The sequence below is a fragment of the Oreochromis niloticus genome, linkage group LG15, assembly GCF_001858045.2.
Source record: "Oreochromis niloticus isolate F11D_XX linkage group LG15, O_niloticus_UMD_NMBU, whole genome shotgun sequence".
Lineage (NCBI taxonomy): Eukaryota > Metazoa > Chordata > Actinopteri > Cichliformes > Cichlidae > Oreochromis > Oreochromis niloticus.
The window spans coordinates 32620717-32639933 of NC_031980.2; the positions used below are offsets into that span (position 1 = coordinate 32620717).

The following is a 19217-nucleotide window of genomic DNA, read 5'->3' on the forward strand; positions in this document are numbered from 1 at the left end:
TCCTTTATATTAAGTGACGAGACAAACACAAGGAGGAAGCCACGGAAAAGTGAACGGAGTTTAAAGGGCAGCTCGGGCACAAATAAAGCGAGCGAGACAGAGAGAAAAAAATAAACTTACCACATCGGCTTCCGTTCGGTATTCTCACTCTTCAGAACCGGAAGAAACATTCCTTGTTTTCTCCGACTCTGAATCCCGACTGCTCTCGCTCTCACCGGTTACGCGCAGAGGAAAAAGCCCCGGAACGAGGTCGAAGAGAGGTGATTAGCGTGTGTATCGACTAGAAATGAAGTGGCTTCATGTGACTGCATGATACCCACTCGATCGGCTCGCGCATGTAATTGTGTTTTTTAGAATTTGCGTGGCGCTAGACAGACAGAGAGAGAGAGAGGCGTGGAGAGACTCTCCGGTTTGCACACTCACATCATTGGTTGACAAACAGCAATCAGATGCAAATTCCTAACCTCTGAATCAGCAGGGGCCAGCCCCCCCCACCTCACCCCAACCTCCCCTCCTCCCCTCCTCTTCCTCCCGGACGCCCCCAACCCCGCGGCAGGGTAAGTGCAGGGCTATAAAGTGGGAGTGGGGCAGAAAGCTGGGGACGTTAGAGCAGATGATGCAAACTTCAGGCACACTTTGCATTTGGTCTCCCTGCGGTATTTAACAGATGGACAGTAGCAGGTGAATTAAAGTAAACGTAGCAGTGTCAACAAACGTCAGAGTACTCAGAAGTAGCGGCGCAGAAAGAGAAGGGGGAAAAGGTGTGGTTTAATTTGCGGCATTTCGTGGGCCTATTATAGGGGATTAAAATGTGGAATAAATAAAAATAAAATGTAGCGTAGACTAGAAACAGCCACTTGCGTAAGGACACAGTGAAGCTGTTTACAATCAAACTACAACAGAAAGATGGTTATTTAATCTGCCAAACTGACTGAATTCAATTTCCCACATAAAAATATTTGTATAAAATATTATAAAATAGAAAATATTTTATATTTTTAAATTCTGTTGGTTTTGCTTCATTCGTTAAAGGAAAAATGAACCCAGTAGCCAATAACAAGTAATTATAGGGCCAGTATCACGGATACCAATGCCGATACCGATATTTATAAACTTTAAAGGTGGTTTATGAGATGAATCAACATTAATTTGCTAAATTTAGAACATATTTTAATGACCGTATACATTTTTTTATTTAAAACAAACAAAGGTTAACAATTGGCAACATACTGAACTTGGTATGATCTGATACAATACCAAAGTTGGTATCGATATTATCAATATTTGATTGATCATCTCTGTAGTCCACAATGAAACACTGTTTACTGTTTTGCTGGTACTAGGGATCTAAAATGCTACCTTGTATAGTATGCATTTTTGTTGCTAGGTTATGCTGCATCTGTTTATTCCCGCTGTGTCCACTCTGCTGCTGTTAAATTGTGAATTCCCCTTTAATAATTATGGGGCTAATAAGGGATATCTTATCTTGCCTTTTATTAATCACTTTTCACAGCGTTTGTCATACTGCAAGGCTTTAATAGATCAGGCTGGAAAAATATCCTGCATTAGTTATTAGAGTCAGTGGGTTGGTTTTTTTTTCGTTTTTTTTTTTGCACCTTCAGGCCTCTAAAAAAGGTATCTAGATAGAATAAATGATTAATAAAATGGTAATAAAAAAAATACAATCGCTCCCAAACAGAGAAAAACAATGAAAATCTTTCTCCAAACACTTTATATAAAGTTTGCAATCAAAAAATAACATTGCTCAGTAAAAAAAATAAGTTGTGTAAACCTCATTTGTGTTTCCTGTGCTCATTTTTAGGGAGTATCCCAATTCAAAGTGCCCAAAGTGAGCTTTTACGCGAAGCTTGTTTCATTTAGGGTTAATCGAGTCTAATTTGGCTCTATCTTAATTGTTGATGGTTTCATTTTATTTCATGTTGCAACATTCATTTTGAAAATATGAAGGTGGCAAAGTGGTTGAACGTTTTACTTTCACAACACGTGTAGCTCTGTAATCTGAATTAACAAGTTAGACTGAGATAAAAATCGATAATAAGCCCCAAACAGGAGATTGTGCAATACTGTACAACTGCTATTTCGTTTTTTTGTTTTTTGATAGAAGCTTACGCCTCTTTGTCAGCTGAAACTCTATTTAACTGCATTATTTTAAATGTCTTATATTTAAACGAGGAGATAGTGCACACATCTGTTTCCAAACAAACTTTTCTGTCTCAAAATCCCAAACTTTAGGTGTTACATATCAGTGTGCAGTGTGTAAAAACACGGGAAAAGCCTCTAATGTTACAGTTGGGAATGGAGAAATTACAAACCATAATGCCTTCACACAGATTAAACTTGCAAAAAGTGCACAGAAAATAATCCCTTTAGCCACAGGTAAATAATTCGTTTCTGCCCTTTATCTCTGATAGTTTCCAAAAAAGCTCCTGGTTACATCTTTGCTTAAAAAAAATCATGTGGGAATCAGACAGGTGAATGCTGACTGGCTGATAGCCCGCTGCAGCTGTTAGCTGAAATGTACAGCTCGAGATATTTAAAACAGAAAAGTGATCCCGTGTCTGCCTCATCAGGTGAAATAGGATCCAGGAAAGCAGTTTGCTCATTGCCCTGGTCCCAGAGAGACGTGTAATTAAAATCAAATGGGCCCCTGTCGCGATGACAGCTCTAATTTCACACTTGATACCAAAATAATTAAAGAGCCCGAAGCGTTTTCAGTACAAATGAACTGCTGCAGGGGTGTGGTTGGCATGAGGAGCGACGGCTTTAACAGCAAAATACAAAAACAGTCATTTTGCTTTTAGATATAAATAAACAGCCAGACAAAAGCTTCAGTGACAACAATGGAAGGATTACTTAATGAGAACATGGACACACAGTTCTCACCCTTATATTCTTACATAAACAGAAAATAAGTATTCCTGTTTTCATGTAAATACTGAGTGCTAGGCCTTTGCGCTACTCAGTGTTTGGCATGCAAATATGACAATCGGTTTGGGCTTGTATTTAGATTTAAAGGGTTTAGCCTTGAGGGATCTTATCTCTGACCCGTGCTCTCATGATAAACAGCAATAAACTGTGTTTCAGCATCTTTACGGAAGGCTGCGAAATAAAAAGATGCTCATATTCACTTGCATTTGTTACCCTGTTGTTATCTTCATGTCAGTTACCTTCACGTGCTGCTCTTTGGCAGTTTTACAGCTTTTATTCTGAACATCTTTCTGAAGTGACTGGTTTTTGCTTGACTTCAGCAGAAACTGGAAACTAATCCAACTTGCTGAATGTATTTACACAGTCTTGTTTGCCTCCAGTGCAGTCTCTTTGTCACAAATGTGAGAAACAAATTAAAAGGTGATCATGCCAAAAGGTAGTGAAAAAAAATACAAAATTGGGAAAGCAAAATGCCAGAAGAGTAAATACATGGTCACAAACTGTGTATCAGGTTGAATTGTCTAAATGAGGGTCATGCTTGTGTTTTACTATAACACCATCTAGTGGAAATCTAGTGCTCATTGCTCTTTGACAAATACTTTTCCAGAAAGGCATCACTGAAAAGTTGTTATTCTTTGATCTGTTATGTTTTTAAGTTTCTATTTTCTCTGGTGGTTGTTACTAGTTTTGTTGTGGTTACTGCACTTGTGGGACGTATTAGAGCCCAACTTTGCTGTTCAATTATTTAGTTGCAAAAGGTAAATGATCATAAAATACATTACTGTAGGCCAAAATGCTCCTTCATTAGCTGAAGCTCCTGCGCAACACAAAACCACATGCAGTCAGGCCCTTAAATACTCAAGGTATGAACGTATCTTGAGGAGACTGGCATGTCATTGTGATAGACTACAATCAAGAGACATCTTCATGAATGGAAACAGAGAGGCTTCACGACAATTCAGTCTGTCAGTTAGGGTGGGGACAGTTTATGACTTGGGGAGTCATAAGCTGACCAGATAGAGCTTCACAGTGCAAAAGCAACCAGAACTGAAGGCAGATACAGTAAAGGCCTCGCAAGGGAGGAAACAACATTTGATATCTATGAGTTCTACACTCCAAACAGTCAATTATTAACAATAAAACTTGCTTGTTCAATTCAATTTGAGCCTTTGAAAATGGGGGGATTGTATAAAAATGTCTAAATCCTGAATGAGCATTTTCAAGGATTTCAAGCACCTGTACAAACCCTGTTCAATGTTCACTTGAAAGACCACCTCATAAAGTACTTCTAGCTGAAATGATGAGGACAAAATCCGTGCCGCTTGTTATGTGAAAAATCTGAAAGTTGTGGCTGAATAGACAAACACAGTGAAAATCTTCTGAAGTCTCAGTGTTCTCCTGTGTGCTGATGCAGACTGTGTGCACACAGAAGACTCAGTGCCAGTTATCAATTTAGTTGTTTATTTTTTGCACTACATTAGATAACATTAAAATAGTGTTTTAAAAAAATGACAATAATATTCCCAATTGTGTTATTTTTGTTCAAGGTTCAAGGTTCTTTATTTGTCACATGCATAGTTATACAAGTATAACACACAGTGAAATGTATCCTGACACGATCCTGCAGTAGAAGCAGCAGCAGGTGAATTCTGTACATTAATATGAATAGACATCTGACTATTTTACAGAATGGACAATATAAATTGAGTGTCTGGAGGAGAGTCTCAGTCAATTATAGATGATGTGAGATGGCGGGTGTGTGTGTGTGTGTGGGGGGGGGGTGTTGGTTTAGGGTCCGGATGGCTTGAGGATAGAAGCTCTTCATGAGTCTCTCTGTCCTTGCCCGGATGATGCGGAACCTTCTACCAGATTGTAGAAGTTGGAACAGTTTGTTGCCAGGATGGGACGGGTCCTTCAGTATCTGCGTTGCTCTAGTCCGGCATCTCCTGGTGTAGGTGTCCTGAAGTGGGGGGAGAGCAATCCTGCAGCAGCGTTCTGCTGTACGGATCACTCTCTGGAGAGCTTTTTGGTCCTTCACACAGCTGTTCCCAAACCACGCTGTCATGTTCTGTGTGAGGATACTCTCCACAACCACTCTCCACATAAAGACTTGTGTTGTAGTCTTTATGATAACAAACAAACAAACAAACCAAAAAAACCCTACCTCATAATCTTTTGAGTCTGTTATATGGCGGGGCGCTGTGGACACCCAAGTTTCTGAATGCAATAACTCAAGAACAAGACAATGTAGAATTTTTAAATCAATACCATGGTTGCATTTACTGAAAATCTCTGTAAGGTTTAAATCTCAGGGACCTTGACTTCAAGGTCAGAGCTCAACTTTTCTAAAGAAAAGAGGATTTTCCCATTTATAAAACATGTATGTCTACTAGGAGGCTAAAGGTTTGCACTATATTTAAAAAGAGTTACAAACAACAATTAGATGATGCTTAAAGCTGGTTTATTTAATAAACATCCAGTTTATTTCCAATTTGGATCAAATTAGGTCTGATTGAAGGACTGATGTAATGGTAAGTTGTACGCTGCTCCGCTTTGAATATTGTTAAGAACTCGACACAGAGATGACTTAATGGATTTTAAGCAAAATTGTGCCTCAGTTCAAGAACATATTCATCAGTTGTTTTTGTCTTTTTAGGCTTTTTTTTCCTTTTAAATTTTCACAAGAATTGCTAGTTCCCCTAGAGCAGGGGTCCCCAATCCCAGTCCACGAGGGCCGGTGTCCTTGCAGGTTTTAGATCTCACCCTGGGTCAACACACCTGAATCATACGATTAGTTCCTTACCAGACCTCTGGAGAACTTCAAGACAAGTTGAGAAGGTAATTTATCTATTTACATCAGCTGTGGTTAATCAAGGACACATCTAAAACCTGCAGGGACACTGGCCATTGTGGACTGGGATTGGGGGCTCCTGCCCTAGAGTTTTGGCCACCCCATCAAGTGATTCCCTATGAGCAAGCAATGAGTGACAGTGGGAAGGAAAAACTCCCTTCTAAAAGGAAGAAACCTTCGACAGAACCAGGCTCATAAAGGGACAGCCATCTGTCGCGACTGGTTGGGGTGGGGGGAGTGAAAATTTAAAAAAAAAAAGAAGCCAAAGTGATCATTATTGGAGCAGCTTAATTAATTATTGCAATGATATCTGCTGTTAATGCCTTTTTCCAATCCCTCTGTTTCATCTTGAAATTGTCTTTCGGTCTTAAATGTCCAGCGTTGTCCGTTGTAGTTGTCTTTTATGAAATAGTTATCAGTGTATAAGCCAGAGTCTAAAACATGATCTGGTGGCTGTCCCTGGGTCTGTATGATGAATTTCAAAACCTCATAATCATTTCTCGCAGGGTATAAAGGAAACCCTGTAGCAAGCTCCACAGCTACCAGCCCCAGGGACCACATGTCTATTGCTTCATTATATCGACTACCAATCATAACCTCAGGTGCTCTATAACCAACCGTCCCCACACAGCCACCAGGATTCACTTTAGACGCGGGACATGCAAGGCCAAAGTCTATAAGTTTGACTTTGATGGGACACTCATGGCGGTTCACAACCATTATGTTTCTAGGTTTGAGGTCAGCATGCACTATTCCCAAAGAACCCAGGTGGGACAGAGCATTTGTGAGTTGATGTAAAATTGGCCTGACTTTGCTTATGGGGAGACCCTGGTTTTTCCGGTCCTCTATGTAGTCCCACAGGCATTGGTCAAGGAGTTCTAAATTTAAGCAGATCCGCTGGTGGTCAAGGAAAAATCCGTTCCATTGAACAATGTTGCATCTATCTGCATCCAAGCCTTGTAGCTGCTCCAGGATGAAAATTTCCATGTTTGCCTGTTGCAGAATTTCAGGGTTTCTCTTGTTGACTTTAATAGCAACAACTTCGTTGGTTTTTGTATTGTGACATTTGGTTACAATACCAAAGCGCCCTTCTCCAAGGAAACCCTCGACCTCGTAGTGATCTCCCAAAAGGGTCCATTTAGATATTAGAAGATCATCTTTAGAGGAGGATGGGTTGGCTGATGCGTTGACATATTCTTGTTGAGAAAATTCTTCTGAGTATTGGGAACTGCAGCTGATTTTCTGTGATTCTTCTCTTTTGCAACTTGAAGGCTGCTGAGAGACCACAAGGTTTTGTCCCCCTGTGCTACTCATGTCAGTGCAGGGAGAACTCTTAGAGAAGCCAGGACTGAAAAAGGGATGGAGGACAACCTTCAAGGGTGTTATGCGCTGGTTTGGATCCAAAGCCAACATTTGTTTGATTAGGCTCACAAATAAATGTTGGCTATTTTCAATTCTGTCTAGAGCTTTTCAACCCTGGCCTCTCTTCTCGCTGGGCTATGGAACATGCAGATATGTTTATGTTTAAATTATAACACCACATTCTAATCTGACATGTTATTCTATACTCAGCTGACCTGTTAAATGTACAAATATATATTTGTTTAAAATCTTTTTATATGTGATTTACGTATTTAATTTTCTTTATACAAAGTTTCATCAAGATTGCTCTTCTCATCCAGGAGGAATTAACGAACCCATACATAAAACTTTTATACTACGATGATTACCCTTAGAAAAGTGGTCCAAAGGCATAATGTTGCATGATGATATTTCAGTTTAAATATGGATAAAAAAAAAGGATATTGATCTCACACAGATTTGGTTGTTGAACTGGAGCAATGATGCTGGAGAAGAGCTGTTAGCCTTCGCGTATACCTGTGCTGTTAGGCCAGCAGAAGGAGAACAATCTCAAGAATAAAACTAGGTCTGATTTTAAGTCAATATTACAAATGTGAATGAACACTTTAACTTCCATTTATTTAAAGCACTCACACAGATTTTGTTTTCAGCATTCTGACGATAATAAAATGAGAAAATGGAAAAAAACCAAATCATTTAATAGTTGCAGTGATACTTATAAGTATGCACACATACACAAAGATTTTTCAGTTTATTGTATAAAGCTTTCAAACTTTTGGGGCATTTTCAATTCAAATGTTGGCACAAGTCAATTAAATGTAACATGATTGGCACAATTATGTGTACATGTAATGGAAAATTTGACAGGGCCCCGAGGTGAACATAATTCAAAAACAGGCTGGGCTCTACACAGTACACAGAAATGAGCACTACATGACATTCAGAGTGACAAGTCAAAAGCCTGAGAAGTTGGATTTTCACACGCACACTTTGGTTGTTGACAAAATGCACCAACAGGTCAAGTTTTGTTACTCTGCTGCCGTCATTATAAAAAGAAAACAGAAATAAAGTCTCTTTTTCCTTAAATAACCTGGATACATGTTTCCAAAACCCAAGTACAGTACAAAGTAGAAAATTGTACAGAGAAAACATAGAAACTGTGTTCATAAGGCAGAAGTATTTTCCAGGGATGCAAATACTGAGATTTAACATACCTGAGAGTCAAAGCTCAGCAGGTTTTATCCCCCATTTACTGTAGGTACAGTATACATTGAATCCGTGTTAGCAGTTAAAAGCTGTGTGTTCATGTAAACCGAGAGAGCACTCTGTACGTTGATGCACCAAAACATAGAATAATATAGTTTCTTATCCTAAATGCTGGCTATTACTGACATAACACTGACAGTGTGCAGTGACAGCAGCAGTCTGTCAGCATCTATGCTCGATCTGCTGCACATTCAGAAAACTGAACCTAATGCCCACATGGCACACACATGCACTGGAAGCAGAACTCATAAAGCCGCTACTCAGCTGTCACAAAAGATGCCTCTGACTGAACTGTAAGGGTTTCTCAAACCCACCTCAAAGCCTCAATCTGCCTCTAAATAATACACACAATAGAAAGAGAGTAACTATAATTTGCAAGTAGCAATGAGAGAGATGTACTTTCTTGTGAGTAATAAAGAGATTAAAATTTATGCTTCATGCAGGCTACTGTTTCAGGCGGTGATGCATTTCATTTAAGAACGGTCCTAAAACCTTCACACACACACAGTGCTGCAGACTCCTCACAGACCTTACACAATGTGCTTTCTATTACTTTCAGGACTTACTGCTGTAATTAACTGTGCCTGTTTTGTCAAGTGTTAAGTCCACTGTTATTAAAATTCAGCAGCTGGATTTCCTGTGCTGCTTGTACACACACCGTGGGGTAGAAAATGTAACGGTGTGACAGGAGAGGTCAAGTTACCAACCTCAAACAGGTATCAGTTTGTAAGCCTCAGATGGGACTTTGTGTCCAGACCCTGCTTTGCTGAGCTGTATACTCACTACATATTACCCAACCTACAGTTTAAAATTCAACTTTAAGCACGAACTAACCTAGCTAACGCTCCAGTGATCGATTCTGTTGCGTTTTTGGATCTAGTTAATGGAAAATTGACAGAGAGAAAGAGAAGCAGACATTTGAGCTGGGTGGTTATTACAAACAATGTGTGAAGACTGCACATCATATCTACATTTCAGAGCTCCTGTCTGCAGCAGGAAGAAACAAAAACGGGCGTGGTCCTGTCCTCAACTCATCTGCTCCAGGTAGGCAGACAGCAGGAGTCCAGGAGGCAGGAACTCTTCTTGTTTGTTCACCACTTCAGTCTGACGTAAGCCATTGTAGTCGCTGCCTGGAGGCCCAACAAGCGAGAAATAGACTTTGATCACTGTGATGTGACTGAAACAAACTAAACTGGCTTAGCAGGCACAGCCAGGATTGGATAAGTAGGATTATGTAAAGACAGAAGCATTTATAATGATAAAAACTCAAAATCTTCCAATTTTAATGAGATGAAAAGATGATACATGCCAGTAAGTCTTTGGGGGGTTTTTTTGTAAAAAATGTAAAAAAATTCTGTTTTTGTTTTGTTGGTATTTTTTATTTGTGAAGACGCTGTTCAAAACTTCTGTACATTTAAGAACACACAAAGTGGCTTTAAACTTGAACTACGAGTTTAAATACTTGCAACTGTAACACTCCCAACAACAAGGAAATTTGCTGTTAAATTCCATGTCTGTTCAGACTCTGAGCATACATATGTAGTGAAGACTCAATGATTTTAACAGGCAGACACCAGACTAGTGTCACCAATTCTGTAATATAGTCTCCTTTTTGGCATTAACGTCAGAAATGTGTGAGCGCTGAGTGTTTAGTTTCACCGTATTGTTTAAATCAGCATATTAATTCTTGAGTTATAAGTATAGCTTAAATCTGCATACACAGGAATTCATATTCACCACAGACTGCAACATGTTGTCAATCTACCATCCTAACTTTACCCTATTGTGACTGAGCCGTTATGTATTATTGCCACTCACTTGCAGAGACGAGGTCCATATACTGGCAGATGGCGTGAAGCAGCAGCCTCTCAAAGCTGATTGACGAACACAAACAACAAAAATGTGACAGTTATTAACCCACTTGATTCAAACTGACTACGTTTGTGTAGTGTACCAATTTCCCTGCACATCTCGACAAAGGGAGACTGTGTATTCACCACTGGCTGCAAGCTATTTTCTCCTGTTCCTGTTGTGTTCCTGTCGCTATGGTGACAGACGATAAAGACTTGATGTAATCTAATACAGCCGGTTTACCTGCATGCTTTCAACCTGCATGTTTGTCAGAACAATCCAAACAGCAGCATAGTTGAGATGAGATTAATTAACACATTAATGAGGTGCCAAAGCAATGCACTGAGGGTCACTAGGTTGTAATTTGCTCAGATTTTACTTGACAAATGACATTCCACTGAGCTCTCCAGACCACTTCCCACAGGTGTAATTCCACTGTCCATTATCAAAGTCTAACCAATTAAAGACTAAAGTGAATGAAAAGCTTTTGAAGAAGCACAGACACACCAACTGAAAGAAGAGGATTTCTACCTGCTGCTGAGGTTGGTTGTGTAAACTGAGTGAGGTTGAGCGTTGAAGAAGCTCAGAAGGTTTTCCTCCAGAACTTCCAGCGTTCCCTGAGAGAAGCAGAAACCACAGATCTCACAAAATTCATAGGTTGTGTTTGGGAAAAATACTAAACTTCAGCAGGTGATCTCAGGGAGTCCTGCTCTCGTGTCCCTGCACATCATCTTCGTCCCTGATAATGATTAGGAGTATCTTATAATTTCTGATTTTCTTCAGTGTTTCATTGTGCGCATTCATACAACAGAAGGCTAATGAACAACCTCTTTTTCACAAATTTCAAACATTATATAAAACATAAAAAATAGGAAGATTAATCAATGAGGAAATAACTCTTGCAGCACAAAGCCACAAGCAGATGGGTTTATTAAGAGGACCCGCCAGTGGTGGTTAAGAGATAACTGGCTCTGCATAAAACTAACATGAGTTGAACTTACTATAAAAACGACAACTTTAAATACATGAGTGATGCAATTACTGACCAAACAGTGAGAGATTTGAAGCAGAGAAGATGCTCACCATGGGGATTTGTTTCCGTCTCAGAGTCACTCGCAACCTGCGATCGATTCTCTGGAAGCAGTCCTGAGCAGTGAAGGCAGGATTTACTGCAGAGAGAGACGACAAAGTCAGACAAACAGCTTCACTTTAAAGGCTCATTAAGGGTGACACTCACCATTCCTCTGGTCTTTGAGGAGCTGGTTGGTGTTTTTCTTCTTGGCCTCCTCCAGCTCCAACAGAGAGAGCAGCCTCTCCTGCTCCTCACCAGAGCAATTCATGAAGTCGTTCCACGGCTAAAACAACAACAACAACAAGACGAGAAATGACATTAGTCAGCGTCCCTGATCTTTCTAGGTGGTCTTCAAAACCCTGTGCCCTGTGAGACCCCGCACAAGCCAAACCACACAGTTTACATTTCTTTGGACACACAAACACGGTTTTTGAGCGGCAGTTTCCTGTGGGACCCCTCAGGTAAAAATTTGCGCACACAGTACATAAAATTTGAGAACATGACACGGTGAAACTATAAATCTTTTCTTAAGCCATTCGCACTTCTGCAACAAATGCCACTAATTTGTGTACCTCTACATAGTTTCCATTGGTGCAGACTTCATAGAAGATGGATGGGATGGCTGGGTTGCTGCAAACCTCCAGATCATCTTTGGAGCACTCATCTTTCTCAAGGAGATTAGCAAGGTAGCGTGCTAATTTTCAAAGGAGAAGATTAGAGAGAGATAAATGAGCAAAGCAATGACAGGTTTATGACTTTATGACTAATGTAAAAGTTTTTCTCATCCTCTAAGGTACTGAAGCCACTAACGTCAGAATTCTTTGTAAAAACATTGCCCAGCAGCCTCAGGAGCCTCAAATACATCTTATAAAACATTTTGAACTTGCACACAAAGACTCTTCCCCAAAGTAATCCTGTCAATGCTTTCCCAGCATTGCTCCGCCTGCAGTCTCTGACGCCGTCTTTTAATTTACGTAAAATGAGAGCTTACTGTTCTCCTGTCGGCGGAGGCTCTTCTTGCCTTTGGCCCTTGGTGTGAGGTCAGAGTTGCGGATGGCTTGGTTGATATAGAACTGTTTCTTTTTGGTGGGTGACACTCGCTTGGCAGGAGAGCTAGGCAGTGAGGTGCATTTACGCTCCTCTACCAGGCTGGAGAAACAGAGCACAGTGTAGTGAGTTTGAGTTGATATATCTTTCCGAAGAAATTCCAGCTTCCAATCTCAAAATCTGATTGAGTTGTTGGAATTTCGAGGGGATCAAATCAGCTTATTTGTTCCTCAAGCTGCCTTATTTAAACCTATCCAACTGCTCAGATGTGAAGGTAAAAGCAAGGTGTACCCTGTAACAGGCCCTGTTCACAGAAGCCCTTAGCAGGATAAACACATATAACTGACTATTTACTTATTTATTGTGTTACAGCCTTTCTTGCACAACACCTGGTACAGGTGCACAATAAGAATTTCACCCTGAAACGACATGTAATAACAGCTGTAGTAAAAATCTATTGAAATATGCATATTTACATGGATGGCCATGTAATCACCTTATCTGAGGAATAAATAAGACGAAAGCATATAGATGACATTTATCCTACTAAAACTGAAAATACACCCATGAAAGCTGCAGATTTTTTCCTCCTCTGGTTTCTCTGTGTAACTAACTGGGTTAGAACAGAGCAGAGCATCCCACAGCAGCTTCAGATGTAGGTCAGTGGGTGTCTGTGTGGACCGCCTCTGCTGGAGCTTCTTCCTGTGAGCTCAGTTGTCAACATGCTGATGCCATTTTTAGCCTGAGCCCACAGGTTATTAGCAGCATAATATGATGTAATCTGTGCCTGGACTATTTAGGTTCGCCCATACTCTCCCTCTGGCATCCAAACCTTAGTTTAATAAGTAAGACCAAACGAAACATGTTTCAATGCAACCTTAAAAACGCGTATTAGTTATTATGGTCGGTGTTGCGATTTCTGGCTTAAAACAGGATTTTGAACATTAGACCCGCCTCTCACCTTTAGACTCCGCTACAGGAAGGCTAGTTAGGCGCTAACAAGGACAAGTGTTTAAATTGCCCTTTAACTCTTAAATAACCAAAACAAACTACAGAGTGTATTGAAATTTTTATGTGCAGGAAACGTTGCAGGATTTCAGCTGAACTAAAACAAGCAACGACTCCTGAAAATAAACCTAGCTATTTATGTTAATATGACTTATTTTACCGGCTACTAGCTAACCAGCCAGCTAACGAAACAGACTGGTGTTTTTGTTGTTTTACTCACATATAATCCTGTTCTTCATTGCCATTTGTCAAAACGACCATCTTATTCCAGCAAAAATAAGCGGAAAGATCCCACTGTCGGTATCTTTACAGATCGAGAACAAAATAAATAAATACAGTTGACACAGGAAAAAAAACCGGACAGCTTATCAGGTGAGCAGCTAGCTGCTGACTGCTAGCTTGACAGTAGGCTGTTGTCTTTTCCACAAACAAAGAGAGGAAAACACCGCGAGCACCCACTCCGTCCATAGTTTGTAGTCTCACGTGACTATAAATGAATACAATACATTTGGAGGACAAATCCTTCATAACGCAAGACTTCAGGATGAATGATAAAACATGGGCCATGAATTTGTTTGGAAACATTTTATTTTTGACTATTACTAAAACATTTGTTGATGCAATAGAGTGTAGAAATAAGCAGAATTTATCATTGTTCAGTGAGTGTCTGTTTAAAACTGAAGCATTCATTTTAACCTAAAGGTTATAATTTTAAATGCATATGATTCTTAACAAAGACATTTGAAAGCAGCCAAAAAAAAGCTTTCAGATTTATTTCTAAGAAAATGGTTTGATAGACTTCCAACTGGTGCTCCGGAACTTTTACTCCTGCACCATAGAGAGCATCCCGACGGGAAACATCTCAACCTGGTGAGCTCTACAGAGGGATGTGCGATCAGCTGAGCGCACCATCCGCTTCGAGCTCCCTGACCTGCACTCAATCTACAGCAAGCGGTGCTGGACCAAGGTCAGGAAGATCGTGAAGGACCTCAGCCATCCCAACAATAAACTGTTCTCTCTGTTGAGGTCAGGAAAGCGATTCCGCTCCCTGAAGACCAACACAGAGAGACTGAGGAGGAGCTTCTTCCTGCAGGCGATACGGTCTCTCAATCACACCATCACATAGTACTGGCCCACACATATGGTTTTTACACACACACTGGACATTTGTTTACACCAGTGGCCACTGCACAACTACACTGTGTGGTCATCTAATCACTTTATCACAAGTCACTTAAATAAATCACTTTAAGCATATTTGCACTGCACAAGACACTTACACATGTGGATTGCACAACCCTGGACATTATATTTCTTCATACCATTTAGTACTTGTACAGCTGCTGTTATTGTTCTATATTTCTTCATATATTCTTATATATTTCTATATTGTGCATTTGTGTATTGTGTATTTTGTTGTACAGTTATTTGATTTTTAACTTTAATTTTTATATTTTATTTTATTCTTTTCCTAATTAAATTTACCCTTCATTTTAATTTGTTGTTGTACAGTTATTTTATTTTTAACTTTAATTTTTATATTTTATTCCTTCCTAGCTAAATCTACCCTTCATTTTAATTTTTTTTTTAATTTCTTATCCGATTCATAGTCTTCTTTTTCTTTAGGTCACGAGCAGTTGTCTAAGCATTTCACTGCATATCGTACTGTGTATGACTGTGTATGTGACAAATAAAATTTGAATTTGAATTTGTTGTTGTTTTTAAACGTCTCCTTTGTGGGTCATCTTGCATCTTGCTCATAGACGATCTTTGGTCTACCTCAGCAAACAAGAATTCCTGTCATAATTTCTGTAAGCGCCTACATCATCTGTAAAACCCTCCATGTTGGAGAGCTTTGAGCTCAGGCATTATTCCTGCTTTGACTTTGGTTTCTTTCTTCTTAAAGTTCAGGTGACAGCAGTTTGTGTGCTCGTTACCATAACAGCAGATTTAATGGGCCAGTCACAGAGACCTCCAATTGTTCTCAGTATTTCCCACTGCTGCTGGAGAGAGAGGAGTTCAGCCTGACAGATCTGAGAGGGAAGCTTTTTATGCAATAAAGTTTTGCGGGATATGTCTGAATAATTTCATAGGAGGTGGTCAAAGGTGGTTTTATGTACATTTATTAAGTGAGATGGGGAAAGAGAACAACACAGTGATAGTAAAACTAGAACCAGGTTTCCCACTAAATATAGAAGCAAAGAAGCAATTTCCCAGGATGAGCACAGTGAAGTCAAAGAAGAGGATTAAGACGATCACATCGGACAGCAGGTCCACCACAGATAAGGACGGGACTACATGTGAGATATCAGGGAACATAATGAGGATTTGTGTCAACTTAATGCCGGTTTTAACCTTGGCTAAGGAGACTGAGCAGGAGGAGGAAGACGAGAAAGAAGAAAGCAACATCTCCATGAGTCGACAGGAAACAGAAACCAGCAGCAGAGACCCATCTGTCAGCAAACTAGTGGAACGGAAACAAAACGCAATTGACCTCCAGTCAGGATTAACCTCAGAGAGAATAACAAAAGCAAGTCTGTCACTGACTTCTCCATTTCTGCCGCCGCCTATAAGCGAACCAAAACCTGTGCATCAACAAGCAACAACCAGCTCTGCAAAGCTTGGAGCAGAAGGCTTTGGAGGCAGTGGAGCAGTTACAGCGCATGCGTCAGACATCAGGCCCTGGATAGACAATGCCCTGTTCTCCAAGAGTGTGAGTTAGTTTCAGATCACTGGGACATTTTTTGAACATAGTGGTTCCTGTCCTTGCTGGAAGTGTATTAAACATTAAAGAGGCAGTCTACTGATTTAGCACAGGTGAAGGGTTGAGGGGGAGCACCTCTCAGCCTGTAGAAATAGTAGATGTTGAGCATCAGAAAAGAAACGCAGCATGTAGCAAGCTGGGACAATGTCTAAAAGAAGTTGGCAGTTTAAAGATTGGATTGTGGGAAATGTAGGCTTCCAGTCAGGGCTTATTTAGCATGAGCATATGCCCATCTTTATATGGGACTGCACAGCATTTTTATTCTTTGTCCCTCCCGCCCCACAGCTTCAGACATTGTCCCATATTTTGAGTTTGTTCTTTTCTGTGCAGAGATCGGCTGAGGTTCAGCTTCCTGACATCACCTTGTCCAGCCTGAATGCACTGCTGCAAACTGTCACATACAGACTGAGGAAGAAGAGGAGAGGGGCCGAGGAAGGACCACGGAGACAAGACCGGTCTGATCAGCTCCTCGTGGCCTTTACAGACCAGAGCAGTGTCGGGCAGCAGGATGGGAAGCGGGGCAGCGTGTACGTTTGATGGATGTTACAGTTTCCGTTAATCTTCATGGACAGCAGTCTGTCCAGTTGGGAAGTAGAAACCGTTGTGAATGACTTTCACCTGCTTTATAGCAGAGGAATAGAGAAGCAACAATAAAACAATAAAGGGATTTGTTTTTCCTCTACTTTATATCTTCATGTCCTTGTCACTAGTGGTAGCATGAGACAGTACCTACACATGTAGTCAAACTCCTTCAAGATGTGGTCAGAGGAGGTTTTGCTGTCTCTCGCAATACAGTTTCAAGACCGAAGTAAATACCAGGAGATGGGCCTTCGCACAAGGAGAGCTGGACAGGGCAGTAGAAGGGCAGACTGTTGTCTGAAGTGGGACAGCGCTGCCACAGCCCCACAGATGACCTCCAGTGGGGCTGTTCACGGGCAGATTTTTCATCAAACTGTCAGAAATGCAGTCCACGAGACCCTGATGTCCTGTTCTCACAGTCTAGCACCCTGCAGCTTGACTGGCCTTCATCAACGATATGCCTACTCAGACCATTACCGACCCACTGTAAACCCGGGACTGCTGGATGATGTTCCTTCAGGTCCCGCTGAAGGACATCAGGAGGTCACAGCATCCTCGTGGAGTCGCTTTCATTTGTACCAAACCAGGAGGATTCACAGTGGTTTCTGCTTCCTAACTGGACACACTGGTATCCCTGAAGTTTAACTGATTCTGTATCACACTGTGATGATTGAGCGTTCCCTTCATTTTTTTAAATATACTTTATTTACCTCAAAAAGGATAGGAATGTCTTCTAAATGCTGATATTTATTTGTGTCGATTATTTCTTCAAGAAAATTATTTTTTTTATTGACTTCAGTAGTAAGTAATCTACAGGAGCTGTTGACAGTCAGTGACACATGAAATCATGTCAGTTAGGTAAATTTAGTGTTAATACTCCAAGCTGAACTGAACAAATATTATCACAAGAGCAAGTTTTATGCAGGTTTCGTGTGTGTACATGTAAATATCTACACCAAACAAACGGTAAAATTTGATTCTACATTTTTTTCTCCTTTAAAACAGCCGAGCTGGAAAAGACAGATCACCTGGTGCCTGCAGGGTAAACAGACAGATGAGCCTTCCTCCACTTCATCCTGCACCCAAAGCCCCGCTCATCTTCCTCAGGATGGTGCAGCCAAACCACCTGACTGCTCAGACGCCGCAGTGACTCAACAACCACACATAACTTACAGTGTTTGAAAATTGTGCTGCAGGTCAAATATTTTTAATTTTTTCAGAACAGACATTCTTTTAAGCTACCATACTTCGAGGAAATATCGTACATCTTAGAGCTGATATTCAAGTAGAACAGTATATTCATTCCAAAATGAGACATCCAGCTTACAGTTTCAGTTCTGCAGTATTTCAGGGCATTTTAGTATAATTGTTGATCTTTTATTAAACATTTTCTGCCTTTTTTCCAGAGATAGACAGGAAATATAAGAGAGGGAGCTGGGAAATTACAGCATGCAGCTGTGGAAGGATTTAAGGTTACACTACATGGACAAAAGTATTGGGAGTAAGTCTGTACTGTTGAATTAAAGCAGCTAGCCATGCCGTCTGTCTTTACAAAGATTTCCGAAAGAACGTGCTGTTGGAGAGAGCTCACTGAAATTGAGCTTGGTGCAGTAACAGGACGCCACAGCCGCAGTTTGTGACATTTCTTCTATCATAGATATCCCACAATCAGCTGTAAGTGGAGGAAGTGTTTGAGAATGACAGAAGGTCAAACTCCAAACATGGCTTTGGTTTCCATGGCTGCTCCACTACTTTTATCCATGTAGTGCACGTGTCCTAACCACTCACCCGTCCAGCTGCCCCACATTGTTAAAAACAGGTTGCGTTTTGGAATGAAATCCTTCTGATATGTCACGTTTGTCTCATGCATATATATATAAAATGCCATTACAGTACGGTAACATTCAGCAGCCAGTGTGTCGTTTGTTAGAAAGAAACAAACACATAGTTCAGAATAAAAACAGTTGTTGACTGAAGGCAATGTTTTTGTCTCACTGATTGCTCTGTTTTGTTAAATATTACTTCTTTGATTGAATGTGGAATTTTTGGCATGTTTGACATGAATTTAACGTCTACAGTGACACCTGTGCATCTCGTTCATCACGAGGTTTCCAGCTCTTTTAATGAAAAGCAAGCAAGTTAAGAACCCCCCCCCAATTCATAAATAATAAGATTATTCTGCATAATAAAACTTTGGATAAATAAAAAACATTCAGATAAAAGATATAATAAAGTTGTTTTTTTACAAAACAATAAGAGGTAAATTCTCTCCTCAAAAGAGATACTGTATAGTCCTGAAACAACCCGCCACTCAAATGCCCTCTAACCCAGCGGTCCCCAACCCCCGGGCCTCAGACCGGTACCGGTCCGTGAGTCGTTTGGTACCGGGCCGCGAGAGTTGAGGCTCAGGTGTGAAATGTATGTTTTTCAGGGTTTTTATCAGTTTTCAGCGTTATTTTGTTATCGTT

The 19217-nt window shown here is 40.5% G+C and overlaps 3 protein-coding genes across 7 annotated transcripts in view; 1 reads left to right on the top strand and 2 right to left on the bottom strand.

Annotated features, from left to right (window-relative positions):
• The window catches only part of arid3a (AT-rich interactive domain 3A), a 45065-nt gene extending 44619 nt beyond the window's left edge, over positions 1-446 (bottom strand). For 2 of the 4 annotated variants that reach the window (XM_005454003.4, XM_025898957.1), the window contains exon 1: positions 121-414. The gene's annotated coding sequence lies outside the window, so the exon portion shown is untranslated. The other 2 variants (XM_003449073.5, XM_005454007.4) reach the window with 2 other exon arrangements.
• A 7397-nt stretch (positions 447-7843) lies between these two features.
• r3hdm4 (R3H domain containing 4) lies at positions 7844-13833 on the bottom strand. Its single transcript, XM_003449019.5, has 8 exons — positions 13627-13833; positions 12343-12500; positions 11924-12045; positions 11517-11634; positions 11363-11448; positions 10811-10896; positions 10247-10302; positions 7844-9558 (listed from the first exon to the last, which is right to left on the bottom strand). The coding sequence occupies exons 1-8, from the start codon at positions 13665-13667 to the stop codon at positions 9455-9457; spliced, it is 771 nt and encodes a 256-aa protein (XP_003449067.1). The 5' UTR covers positions 13668-13833; the 3' UTR covers positions 7844-9454.
• A 1274-nt stretch (positions 13834-15107) lies between these two features.
• On the top strand, positions 15108-18725 carry LOC102079900 (uncharacterized). Of its 2 annotated transcripts, XM_005454000.4 has the most exons (4): positions 15120-15217; positions 15313-16119; positions 16501-16697; positions 17755-18725. In XM_005454000.4, the coding sequence occupies exons 2-4, from the start codon at positions 15541-15543 to the stop codon at positions 17897-17899; spliced, it is 921 nt and encodes a 306-aa protein (XP_005454057.1). In that variant the 5' UTR covers positions 15120-15217; positions 15313-15540; the 3' UTR covers positions 17900-18725. The 2 variants fall into 2 exon arrangements, 1 of the variants encoding a protein (XP_005454057.1); XR_002056668.2 differs by having other exon boundaries at positions 15108-16119; positions 16501-17377.
• The last annotated feature ends 492 nt before the right edge of the window (positions 18726-19217 follow it).